The sequence below is a fragment of the Equus przewalskii genome, chromosome 14 (genome assembly GCF_037783145.1).
Source record: "Equus przewalskii isolate Varuska chromosome 14, EquPr2, whole genome shotgun sequence".
NCBI classification, from domain to species: Eukaryota; Metazoa; Chordata; class Mammalia; order Perissodactyla; family Equidae; genus Equus; species Equus przewalskii.
The window spans coordinates 71,291,270-71,305,484 of record NC_091844.1 but is presented as its reverse complement, the minus strand read 5'-3'; the positions used below and the strand labels follow the sequence as shown (position 1 = coordinate 71,305,484).

Here is a 14,215-nt window from a genome sequence, read left to right as displayed (position 1 = left end):
ACTATCACAGGAGTAATGCTATCCTGACTTTAATAGTAATTTTTTCTTTGCTTTTCTTTATAGTTGTACCCATGTTAGCATGTGACTCTAAACACTGTAATTTCGTTTTATCTGTTTTGTGAACGTTATGTAAATGGAATGTGTTTGTTTGTTGTGTCTGCTCAGCTTACTTTGGGATATTCATCCATGTTGTTACATAATAGCTACAGTTGGCATGAATCCCAGAAGCAGCATAAGAAAGATGGAGAAATTCGATTGTGTAAATATTAAAATCTTATATATGCCAAAGAACACTATGTACAGTCAAAAGACGAATGCCAAACTGGGAAGACTTGTTATACATATATCATGGAAATGAAATATATACACAGTTCTTACAAAGCAGTGAGAAAAAAATGGAAAGAATATTTTATGTTTGTACCGTTTGATATACTTTATAACAGAATAATAGTGTTTATTTGATAAAAATGAATGACATATCCATATACTAAAATGAGAAGATTTCTATCTATATTGCTTAAAAAGAATTAAAAAGAAGGCAGTTTGCAGAATATAGAATAGTGTATATGGATTAATACCATCTGTGGAAAAAATAAAATAATTATATGGAATTTTACTGTATGTATAGAGAAAATCTAGGAGACGCTACACCAACGTTTTCTATTAAAGTGAGAATGAGATTATAAGGACTATCACTTTGGGTTTTTCTGGTTTTTTTTTTTTTTAAAGAGATTTTATTTTTCCTTTTTCTCTCCAAAGTCCCCCCAGTACATACTTGTGTATTTTTAGTTGTGGGTCCTTCTAGTTGTGCCATGTGGGATGCCGCCTCAGTGTGGCCTGATGAACGGTGCCATGTCTGCCCCTGGGATTGGAGCCGGTGAAACCCTGGGCCACCAAAGCGGAGCACGTGAACTTAACCACTCGGTCATGGGGCCGGCCCTGGACTATCACTATCTAAGTTGACTTGTGTTTATATTTTTTTACGACTTATTTTTTAAGAACAAGCATGTATTTCTTATTCTTCAATAAAAACTTTTGAAGTATGACATATACAGAAAAGTACACAAATCATAAGTATATGCAATATGAATTTGTATTATTTCAGATATTGGAAAAATCAGTTATTTTATAGCAGTTTGTTGAAATTTGTTAAAAATTTCCCCATGGAAGTTCGTTGCTTGTATGTCAAGTATATTCCATAATATTGTAAACTTTCAAGTGCTCGTTAGAAAAGACCCTCCCTTTAAAAGGTCATAAGATCCAACAGATATCTGTCCAAGTCATGCTGGGCGCCAGTCCCTGTTCTTGGGATTGAAGTATGTTTGCGAGTAAAACAGCTGTGGTCCCTGCTTGTCTGAAGTTTATCTTGTTCAGAAGAGAGGCATCTGTGGTACACTAGACAGAGCCCCAGACCGAGTCCAAGTCCTAATTATATTACTTGAATCACTGTTAGGAGGATGAAATGTGAAAATATTTTTCAAAGTTCTAACATGTTTTGTACTTTATTTTGTTTGTTGTTTCCAGGGTCAATTTCTATTTTCATTTAAAAAATTGACATGAGAGCTTGAGTTTTCTATCACATTATTAGTCCTATTCAGACACCTATAGAAATGATCAAATTGTTTAAATTTAGCAAGATATAGTCATCAAATATTTCGTGACTTTTAGTACTATTCTAGGGACTTTTGAATTACTTAAGCCGCTCATGAATTTGTAGTCTTAAAAATTACTCTATTGTTCTTGATTTTTGGTATTCTTATTATTTAACTGTATCATTTTAAATACGTTTATTTTTATTGTAAAGAATATTATATGCCTCTTACTTCTATATGTTATTCAGTTCTTTTTGCATACAGAAGATGTTTTTCCGAGAAAGAAAAAACATATTGGGAGCTTTATCCCTTTCTTTCTTTACCTTCCAAGGGAATTGCCTTTGGAATTACAGGGAATTTTTGATAAAGAGGAAGTGGATGTTAAAGTTGAAGATAAAAAAAACGAAGTATGTATGTCAACGAAGCCTGTGTTCCAGCCCTTCTCAGGCCAGGGCCACAGACTGGGAAGGTGAGTGGTCTCGTGATCTGTCCTTTCCATAAGCAGAGGCTTGACTAATAATATTCAGCCTGTCATTATTTTACCATGTAGACCATGTACAGAGAGCTTATTCTTTCTCCCATTGGAAGTGAGATTTTTCATATTGACTTTTATAAGGACTCCTAAGTCATGTTTACCTTAATGTAAATTAACATATGCTGTCACTATACTAAAAAGTCACGGAGACTTTTTTGATTTTATCAAATCAAAAGGGCCTGGCTTATTGAGGACATTAGGCAAAATTGGATGGATAAATCATTTTTTTCTCCCTTGTACCCAACTCTTGAGCTTTGCCGTTAGTGTTACAGAGTACCTGTGCTAGCTTTTCCATTTTATAGTTACCAGTGCCTTCAACATTGTGTTCTATGATAAGTATCTGAATTTTCAGGTAATAAAAATGGAAAAATGCCTCATAGAGTTAGTATCAGAATTAAAGCCTTCAGTTATTTTCACATTTGTGATCTTCGTCCTATCTATGCCTTATCACAGAATATGCAAAGAGGTTAGATATGAGATTACTTTTTTAATGAATTCTTATGTATTAATTATCCATGTTGGTAAGGTATATACATATTCACCCACGCATATAAAAATATCTAGAAGTGACTTTCAGAATGATCAGAAAATACTTTGTTTCCGTTTTTTTCTCCTTTGTAACACAAGGGCTAATCTCTATAGAGAATTGATAATTTCTCTTAGAAATTTTAACCTGGGGAGTAGATAGACGTAAAGTCCATTATCTAGCAACCCTATAAAGTTGTATATTCTGTAAGGCACTATTCAAATCTACTACTCACCACATACTTCTGTAGCACTCTACAAGCTTACAAAACTAGGATATGCATAATTTCTTTAGATTCCTGCAATCACCATATATCATGGGTATAACTAATATTAATATCTTTATGTTGTTATTGAGGAAATAAAGCTTTGACTTACTAAAAACTTTCTAAAAGCTGTACTTAATGTAAAATTTTTATAGTAGTTGTTTAATGATTAAGTTCTGTTTAATGAAAAAACATGCATCTGACTTTGTTGTCTGGATTTTCTTAGTGCCACACCAAAAATTGTATCTAAAGCAAAGAGTTTTGAAGTTGAAAATAAAAACAGTTTGTCTACTGTCCCACTAAACCACCTGGAACCCATCACTAATATACAGATCTGGTTAGCCAATGGGAAAAGAATTGTCCAGAAATTTAATATTTCTCATAGGTGAGTCTTCTTCCATTTCATTATTTGTCTGATTTTTTTCCCTAAGTTTAAATTTGTTTCTTCTTTTTAGTTGACTCAACGGTTGTTTTTAAGAACTAAGGATCTTAATAAATAGTTCTCTGAACATGATATATCATGACTGTGGAAATTCTTGAACATTAATGGAGCACTTTCAGTCTTATTTTATGAATTATCATTCTTATCATTTGATTACTTTTTCTGTTGAGATATGTAACTTTTAAAAGAATTATTTTTAATATGTTTTAAAATCTATCATTAGCATTATGTGCATATTTTTATGTTAATTGTAGAAAAAGAATGAAAATACAGAAAAGTTTTGAAAGAAATTGAAGTCAATTTAAATTCCATCACCCAGAGATAATCACTATTATCAGTTTGGATTTTTCCAGTCTTTTATCTCTTCTTAAAATTTTTTAAAATTTTAATTAAAAGTAGAGGGGCCAGCCCCTTGGCCGAGTGGTTAAGTTCGTGCACTCTGCTTCAACAGCCCAGGGTTTCACTGGTTTAGATCCTGGGTGCAGTCGTGGCACTACTCATCATGCCACACTGAGGCGGCGTCCCACATAGCACAGCCAGAAGGACCTACAGCTAGAATACACAACTGTGTACTGAGGGGCTTTGGGGAGAAGAAGAGGAAAGAACAACAACAAAAAAAGAAGATTGGCAACAGATGTTAGCTCAGATGCCAATCTTAAAAAAAAAATTTTAATTAAAAGTAGAAACATACTGTATATAGGTTTCCACCTTTATTTAAAAGCATTTAAAAATTTTGGGGGGATACAGTATACATATAATCAAAGATGTATACTGTATAAAATAATTATTATTAAATTAATAATAAATATATTATATATTATATAATAAATTAATAATAAATTAAAATAATACTAAAATAAGTACATATGCACCATCTAGCTCAAAACATATGCCAGTATACCTTATGTGCCTTTCCCTGATCATATCACTTTCCATTTGTGTACAAGATAAACTATTCTAATTTCATGTTCATCATTTTTTGCTTCTATTCATAGTTTTACCAAGTACATATACATCCCTTAAAAATACTGAATTGTTTCCTCATTTTCAAATAATTAAAATTTTCAAATAATTGTAGACGTACAGAAGGGTATAAAGAACTTTTTTCCTAACCATTCAAGAGTAAGTTGGCAATCTGATGACCCATGACTCAGAATACCTCAGTGTATATGTCCTACCAACAGGGACATTATCTCACATAACCACACTTCAGCCATCTTTAGATGGCAATTTAACATTGATACACTTCTACCAACTAGTATTCAGACCCTATTCAAGATTTGCCGTTTAATCTAAATATCATCCCTCATACCCAAATGCTTTTCAAAATCAGACATTGCATTCAGACATTGTTGTGTCTCAGTTTCAGATAAGAGTCCCTCAGTCTTGCCTTGATTTTCATAACCTTTTAAAGTTACGGGCCAATTTTTTTAATTTGGTAGTTTTTCATGGGGCCGCCCCCATGGCTGAGTGGTTAAGTTCTCTTTCTTTGCTGTGGCAGCTGAGGGTTTCACTGGTCTGGATCCTGGGCGCGGACATGGCACCGCTCATCAGGTCATGCTGAGGTGGCGTCCCACATGCCACAACTAAAAGGCCCCCACAACTAAAAGTATACAACTATGTACTGGGGGGCTTTGGGGAGAAAAAGGAAAAATAAAATCTTTCAAAAAAATAGTTTTTCATGATTATATTTAGGTCGCTAATTTTGGCAGGAATAGCACAGAAGTGATGCTTTTGCCTCTCATTGCAGTCTATCAGGTGGTGTCATTTATATTTTGTCCCATTATGACGATGTTAAATTTGCTCACTAGATTTAAGTGGTATCTGCCAAGCTCCTTCACTGTGAGGTTATTCTTTTTCTCTTTGTAATTAATATGTATTTTGTAGGGAAGAAGCTTGAAATTGCATAATTATCCTGTGCTTCCTAAGACATCAAATTTATTCATCTATTTATTTATATCTGTATCCACTCAGGGTTTCCTGTTTTACTTAATATAATAGGTTATAATCTCTTACCAACATTATTTATTTTAATGCTCAAATTGTCCCAGATACACTTAGTGGGTCCTCCTTTAGACTTTTGACATGTTCCCATCATTCTTTGAGCATTTCCTTGTTTTCTGCCATAAAATTTTTTTTCAGGTTTGTTTTATACTTTTTTAAGAAGTTCTGGTTGTTTTAGTGGCAATGGTATTGAGAAGCCAGGATCTGGGTACTAGATATACTTACTGCTTTTTTGGATGCCACCCCTCCCAGGCCCTTTGAAGAGGACAGAGCTACAGATGTCTATGCACACACACGTATGCATACATACATGCGTGTATGTACACATATAGAAATACATTTACATCTGTATTTCTATATCTTTGCATATTGAAAACCATGAGTTCACATTGCTACCTCCAATTTCAATCCACCACCACAGGATTTATTCTAGTTTTCCCATTTCTATATTTGTAAATAACTTCTCCCACAGTGAGAAGCCTGGCTCCAATTATTCTTAACACATTTATTTATTTATTTATTTTGAGAAAGATTAGTCTTGAGCTAACTGCTGCCAATCCTCCTCTTTTTGCTGAGGAAGACTGGCCCTGAGCTAACATCCATGCCCATCTTCCTCTACTTTATATGTGGGACACCTACCACAGTATGGTCTGCCAAGTGGTGCCATGTCCGCACCTGGGGTCCGAACCGGCAAACCCCAGGCCACTGAGAAGCGGAACATGCAAACTCAACCGCTGGGCCACCGAGCTGGCCCCAACATATTTATTTATTGATCAGTTCTCCTGTATGTAACCAGTTTCCTTTTTCCACTGCTTCCCCCTCCCCCACATGGAAGCCTTCTTCACCCTCCTTGGGCTTTAACTCCTTGTTGAGTGCCATGTAGATCCCTTCTCTTCCTGCTGGGGCTCTGACACACTGTGCTGCCTCTCCTCCCCACCCACAGTTGAACACTCCCTTCTCTCTTTCTGGTTCTGACACAGTGCAGTTGTCCACTCCTCCGTCTGAATGCTCTTTTTACTCTGCTTGCAACAGCCTGCTCTGTGCCACCTTTGCCCCGGCCCTCAACTTGGATATATTTCCCAGCCCGCTTTGCTTCTGAACCTCTGCCCTGGACAGCTTTTCTATGTGGATGCCCTCCTAACGCTGCTCCTGCTCTGATCAGCCCGCCTCACTGCCTCTGCCTGAACACCCTTCTCATGCTGGTCGGGCTGGGACACTGCAGATGGGAGCTTTCCTGGGCGGATGCCTTCCTCACTCTGCTTGGACTCCGATTCCTGGTGCTAGGCCACCACAGCTCCCTCTTGTTTCTGGCCTGGATGCCTCCTGTGTTCTGCCCTACTAATGAATTTTTGTCTGAAATGTTCAGAAAGGAAAGGAAAGGGCACTTTTGCTTTTTTTTTTAACTTGGTATGAATGGAATCATATTTTGTGTGTTCTACTACACCTTTTCTTTTTTTGCTCAATATTATGTTTTTGAGATTTGTCTATTTCTCCTTTGTTTCTGTCAGCATTTACTTTATATGTGTTAAAGCTTTTAACAAGCTTTTACTAAGGTTCGTACACAGATAAAATTGTTGTGTTTTTTCTGATTAATTGACCTTTGTAGCACTAAGAAGTGTCCCTTTTAGTCCCTGATGGTTTTGTTTTGAAATTTCCTTTGCCTGATGCGCTCACTCTAGTTTCCTTGTGATGAGCATTTGCACGGTATCTCTCTCCTTTCCTTTTAATTTCGGTTTAGCTATAGATTTATCTGTGTCTGTGTATTAAGAGAGGTTTCTTGTGAGTAATTATTTGCGTGTGGTTCTTGTGTCCACGCTAACAGTGTTTTGGTCCCTGTTGTGTTTGGCTTTGTTTGTAGCCACCATCTACCAAGTGCTTTCTGTGTGTCTGGCTCTCTTCAGCGCCTTTCTCTGATATTATTTCTAAATGTCAAAACCACCCTAGGCAGCTACAATATAGAGCTGATCATCACAATAATGGAAGAAGCATATGTTTAAAATAGTGCCCTGGAAGGTTCTTCCGTGACCCAAATTCCTTTCAGATGAAAGGAGGGCAAACTAAACATGTGGAAAATGGAAGAGAGGAGTTGTCCTTCAGGTCCAAGCTTGTTTCTTTTTAGGGAAATAAAATATTTTAATCTCAACTTCTTGTCTAGAAAAATACTTCTGACATTTCAATAACAAATAGCCACCTAGATTTTTTTTCCCCTGAATTATTGAAGAGTTTAAAAAGCTTTGACTGGCCAATAGTATCTGTTAAGTGAACATTAATCAGGCTTTGTTTTTAAATTGGCATGTTTAGTTCACTTTTTACAATGATAATGTGATATCCCCAACTAGGTGGGTTTAAGGCTACCATCTTTTTTTTTTTTGAGGAAGATGAGCCCTAAGCCAGCATCTGCTGCCAATCCTCCCTCTTTTTGCTGAGGAAGACTGGCCCTGAGCTAACATCCGTGCCCATCTTCCTCTACTTTATATGTGGGACACCTGCCACAGCATGGCTTGCCAAGCAGTGCCATGTCCGCACCCGAGATCCCAACCCTTGAACCCCAGGCCGCTGAAGCAGAACGTAGGAACCCAACCACTGTGCCACTGGGCCGGCCCCAAGGCTACCATCTTGATGTTTGTTTTCTCTTTACCCCATGGCTTTTTATTCTGTATTCCTCTTTCTTGCCTCCTTTTGAGTTTAACAGTGTTGGTATTAATTATTTTTTCATCATCTTAAAGCTTTTTAGATTTACATTTCTTTGTTCTCTTAATGGTATCACAGAGACGACAGTATACATTTTCAGTTTTGACTGCGCAGTTCCTTTCTGTTTTCTTACTTTTTATATTCTTTGCCATAAGTGTTAGCCTGTAGTTATCCAGTTTTTGGTACCCAAATAAATACACTGGACCATGTCCTAGACTTTTTTGGTAACCCGCACAGGTTTAATAGAGTGGCAATTAGTGACTTTTAGTGAATAGATTGAATGGAAGAATTGTGTCTTTGGGTGATATACTGTATTTCATTCATTCTGAGTTGCAATATTTTTCACATTTTAGCATCTCTAAGATGGGGATGCAGCTTATAATCCATTGTTGGCCATATGGCAATCATGACAGTTGTCTTTGCTGTGGCTGCATCAAAACATGCAGAACGAGTGTCAGCTGGATGAAAAAATCCCAGAGACAGTAGTGGAGCACTTTTTTTAAAAGAAATTCTATATCACCAACACATCTGATGAAGCAGAGGGTGTGTATTATGTGGGAAAACATGTACATTAATGACCAAATCAAAAGTGATTCAGTGGATCTGAGTCTAAGTAATGTTCAAGTATTAGGAACGGCTTAACCATTTTATTCTCTTAGATTATGGAAGCACATGAGTGATTTGATAAATGTTTATGTGAAATTAAGTTAAAAGTGCTCTTTCAATAAATATAAAATAAAAATCCTAAGTGTTAAGAAAATAGTTTGTCACAATCATTTTTTTCTTTTAGTAATATGTAAAATGATGTGTCTTAAAATCAATGGCATCTTAGGTTTGTTTCTTTTTAAAGATTTCATTTTTTATTTTTCCTTCTTTGCCCCAAAGCCCCCCAGTACATAGTTATGTATTTTAGTTGTGGGTCCTTCTAGTTGTGGCATGTGGGACACCACCTCAGAATGGCTTGATGAGCAGTGCTAGGTCTGCACCCAGGATCTGAACTGGTGAAACCCTGGGCTGGTGAAGCGGAGAGCGCAAACTCAACTGCTTGGCCACAGGGCCGGCCCCAGTGCCATCTTAGTTTTGATGAACCACATATGTGTGCTTCTTCTCTAAATACACACACAGACTTGTGTGAACATAACTTTGAGCTACCTTCAAGATTGCAATGATATATTACATTATAGTTTCATTATACTAACTGAAATCCTATATGCACTGAGTTAAGAATTTTCCTAATTGGATTTGAGGCACAGCATGACCTGATGTATAAGGCATACAACCTGCATCTGTGTGAGATTACTGGGTGGACAATTCTGATCCATTCAGAGCTAAATATGTAGATACATAAACTTTCTATTATAGAAATTTTAGATGTATACAAAATCAAAGAGAAGATGTAATATGATCCATTACTTAGTTTCCACTGAACTATTTTTAAGCAAATCCCAGACTTCATATAGTTTCATTTATATATATATTTCAGTATGTCTCTCAAAGATAAGTACTCTTTAAAAATGTAACCATAATACCCGGGTCACCCCTAAGATAATTAATAGTAATTCCTTATTATCATCAAGGATCAACCTTTAAAACATAGCCCAAATGATCAGTTCTGTCAGCGTAATTTGACTGTTCTGTGTATTAACATAGCTAGATATCTTCACAAGTTATTACCTTAAATTAGCCAATTCAGGTTTCATAGAATTATATTAATAGTTTGTGCTGTTTTACAGGATAAGCCACATCAAAGACTTCATCGAAAAATACCAAGGATCGCAAAGAAGTCCTCCCTTTTCCCTGGCAACGGCTCTTCCTTTCCTCAGATTGCTAGATGAAACACTCACACTGGAGGAAGCGGACTTACAGAACGCTGTGATCATTCAGAGACTCCAAAAAACCGCGGAACCTTTTAGAGAACTTTCCTAACGTTGATTTTTGATACACTAAGTGGAAAGTTTGCAGAGAAATGATGGTTTTAAGTGGACATGCAAACCAAAATGGGGGAAAGGAAGAGTGAGATTCAGTGGACTTTTGGTTTGAGTGCTGTCTAACTCCCTCCTCATGAGAAGATTTTTAAATGAGTACAAGTTACGAAAGTCAACTATGACTGGAAACCATACTCAATGCACTTTCTCCAAAAGGTTACTCAGAAAGAAAAATATACTTATTTTTAAATACCAATTATTCAACATAAGATATATTAAATAGCTGTATCATTGAGAATCTTAATATGATATAAACAAGCGAATATCTTCACAGCATCATTCATTCGAACATTGTTTCCAAACAGCAGTGATTTAATTAAATATTAGCTGTCTCAGATTTTTAAAATAGCAATACCTTTAAAAATTATATCTGGAAGGTTAAATGCATCATTATAATCATTTCATACTTGAGATACAATCAAAAAGCTGAAGGAACTGCTTTCCCCACAGCTTTGCCTAAACCTCAGAGTGTTCTCAATCTGTCTTCTCTAACGGCAAGATATACTCAAATAGCAACTTGGCAGTAGTATCTATGATGTATTTTCACTTAACAATAAAATTGTGTAGCTTAGTATAATGTCAGTGCTAATCTGCCTACTCACCTTTCTACATTTTCAAAAAGTGCAATTTTTAAAAAATTCTTTTCTCTCCAGGAAGCCCAGTTCCTCTCCTATTTTATTTTCTTTCAAAAATTAGGTATTTGTTCTAAGCTAACATTTGGAGTAAGTCATTCATTCACTTGCCACCTCTCACTTAGAATTTGATGCTGTGTTGTCACATTACTAATTAATATTTTTAAAATGTGTCATGTAAAGTATGGTTTTCTCTTCCATACATCAGAGCAACCTGTGTATACATTAAAGATTATTTATCACATTCTGATGTGACCAAGGGAAACATGCTTCATATCTTAAACTTTTAACTAAAACTGGTTAGGCTTCACTGTTTCACTGTCCGATTAAATTCCCTTGCCTGAAAATAAGTTTAAGAAGGTTTTTACAAATGATCTGTTGAATCAAATTTGAAGTGAAGTACACATTGAGTGTGCCCAGGAACTAAGTGGCTGTGCCCGTCAGCAGTGGCGTTCGCCGGGCACTGGATGTCTGCTGGGAAGAGCACTTCTCAAACTTTTGGTCTCAAAACTTTTTGTTTATGTGGGTTATATATGTTATATTAAAAATAAAATAAAAAGTTATAAAATATTCATTAAAATAATAAACACATGTTAATATAAACATTTTTATGAAAAATGTGTATTTTCCATACAAAAAGATTTAGTGAGAAAAGTGGCATTGTATTCCTTTTTTTGCAAGCATCCTTACTGTCTGACTTAAAGAAGACAGATGGAACCTCCTATCTGCTTCTACGTTCAGTCTGTTGCGGTATCACACATCTTGTAGCCTCTGATAAACGTTACTGTGCATTTATGAGAAAATGGGGAAAAAAGCAAACAACGTGTTAGTATGATGATGAAAATAGTTTTGACCTTGCGGACCCCCTGAAAGAACCATTCTTACAAAGCGGTGGTTCACAATGATCTCAAGCGTTTGTGTAGGAATCACTTAGAAAGCTTTTCAGAATGCCTGCCTGTCTGTGCCTGCCGCCCAGACGCATCCTGATTCATTGTATCTGGGATGGCTCGCACATCTCTGCATTTTGAATTTCCAGTGATTCTTAGTTATGTAGTAGAAGAACCAGTCTTTGGGAAATGCTGTGCTAAGCTTCCGCCCTAAGAAAATGAAACCTACTTCCCCTTGGACAGTGAAAGATTCCTCTGAAATGGGGCTGCTAGACCCTTCAGTTTTGTCCTCGGCCCTCACTGTTTGTTCTTAGACTGTTCCATTGTAACTCTGAACTAAGCATGGCATAAACCTATGCTTAATCTTTTCTAAGCACAGCTGAGAAGAGGCTGGAACGTTTAAATGAGGCTTTTATTAAATGCTCAGGAATAACAAAAGGGAAATAACACAGGGAACTAGATGACCTGGCAATGCTTCATTTTCTAGCTCCCAGCCTTCTACATCATAGAGGCCTATCTTTTTATTAGGAAGAGAGGACAAAGGAGAGCCTTTTCCTTTTGTCATTTACTCTCAGAAATGAACAGATACATAATAGAAAATATTGATTGTCAGTAACATTTATAGCTGTGGCAGAGCCTTCTCTGGCGAAACAAAAATAATGGCATTCTTAGAAAAATGAGAGGATGGTAAAATCAGTGAACTTCTCTTTCAGATACAAGATAGCATGACATGATTGTTAATATATTTTCAAGAATCTGTAAGAAAATCTTTCACATAGGCCTACCATGAAGGCTTTTGTACTTTTCATTTGCAAAATTATACTCAATATGTGATACTTCATATATTTCGATAAAGGGGTCTCTTGGAAATAATTTTCTTGTACCTATGGAAAAGCCTCCTTTGTGAATTTTCCATTTTGTAAGTAACCGGTAGACACTTTGGAGGTTTTCTTGTGTGTACATATAGAATACACCCCGATAAGTTCCTATAGAGAAAGAGCTGTCATCAGCAATAACCTTCATTTTTGTAACTGTGAAAACTTTCATTAATGTGAATAATCTCAGAGGTTTTCTAAAAGGAGAATCACCGGATAAAGCTTTTTACCTGAAAGTTTAAAATTGTAAAGTTGTCAATGTGTAGAATACTCAAAACATGTTGACTTTAGAAAACATAAACTGAATTTGGCAAGGGAAGGCAAACTGGAAAATAAGCATCTTAGGTGTGGAGTACAATTTGACCTAAGTTATTTCAAAATTCATTTATCAGTTTCTTGAAAATCATTTTTAGGGCTGATATATAGAAGTACATTTCTAATTTTACAGATTTTAATTTATTGGTTAAATTACTATGCCTTATCTGGGTTATAAAATGATCTTATTTATTTTGTATACTTCTCATTCAGAATATTTTTTGTTACATTTTATTGTGTTGACAATAATGGTATGTGTGCATCTATTTCAGTGCCTTATAAGTATTTCAAAAGCAATCCTTTCCTAAGGGTTAAAGAACTGTTATCTTAAGGATGAAATACTAGTCATTAAAAGGATCTGTGAAACAATTTACACTTGTTTGTTATAAAATAGTTACATATGTATGGATGCTTTTGTCACTTTCATTTGGCAAAGTCATTCAGTTTGAGAATCAAACATTTATTAGGTGCCTTCTGTTTGCCAGATACTTTAACCAATGTTACTTTCATTTAATACTCAGAAATGTAAAAATGTGATTTTTTAATACTAACTCAATGGTTGTGTTTATTTTTTAAACCATCCTTTGTGTCCTGAGTTGAACTACCATGAAGGCTCCGTGGTAGGGTTTACTCCTTGGTGGTTTCTCTTTCTAGGTATAATTAAAAAACTGCTCATCACACTAAATCTTTGAATGGAAGTGACTGACTCAGTAGGCTAATATTTGGCTTTGTCATTTTTTTTTCCTAAAGAAGATTTGCCCTGAGCTAAATCCATGCCAGTCTGCCTCTATTTTTTAGTATGTGGGCCGCCAGCACAGTGGTTTGCCTATAGAGTGGGTTAAATCCGCACCTAGGAACTGAACCCTGGGCCACTGAAGCAAAGTCTGCTGAACTGAACCACTAGGCCACTGGGGCTGGCCCTATCATTTGTTTTAAATGTATTTTTTTGCAAAGATAATTCATGTTCACTGTAGAAAATTATAAAATGCAGATATGCTAAAATGATCTTTAAAATACCTATTACTCCACCATTCAAAGATAACCACTAATAACATTTTGGTGTGCATCCTTTCAGATATTTTTAAGTATCGGTTTTTAGTATTGTTTTAATTAAAAGACAGGCTTCTTGTAATCCTGCTATTTTATTGAAATCTAACATTTGTTTTTAACTGAAAATTACATTAGGAACATACCATCACTTTAAGTAGAAAAATAGCTGTTAGGAACAAATGTCTTTTATTTTAATTACATTCTTGTGCAAAAAAAAAGATGGGATTGTGGGGTTTTTACCCATTTCCTTTCAAAATTAAAATTGGCGGGGGTTGGGGGGGAGGGCTGGCCCGTTGGCGCAGCGGTTAAGTTCGACTGTTCTGCTTTGGCGGCTGGGGTTCACCAGTTCAGATCCCGGGTGTGGACATGGCACCACTTGACAAGCCATGCTGTGGTAGGCATCCTGCACATAAAGT

At 36.0% G+C, this 14,215-nt stretch overlaps 1 protein-coding gene across 6 annotated transcripts in view; it reads left to right on the top strand.

Annotated features, from left to right (window-relative positions):
• UBXN2A (UBX domain protein 2A) overlaps positions 1 to 13,300 on the top strand; it is a 50,947-nt gene extending 37,647 nt beyond the window's left edge. For all 6 annotated transcript variants that reach the window (XM_070574341.1, XM_070574339.1, XM_008538062.2 and 3 more), the window contains 3 exons: positions 1,924 to 2,061; positions 3,145 to 3,303; positions 9,789 to 13,300. In XM_070574341.1, coding sequence (XP_070430442.1) covers positions 1,924 to 2,061; positions 3,145 to 3,303; positions 9,789 to 9,981 — 490 coding nt within the window. In that variant the 3' untranslated portion in view covers positions 9,982 to 13,300. The remainder of the gene's footprint in view (positions 1 to 1,923; positions 2,062 to 3,144; positions 3,304 to 9,788) is intronic.
• Positions 13,301 to 14,215: the final 915 nt, after the last annotated feature.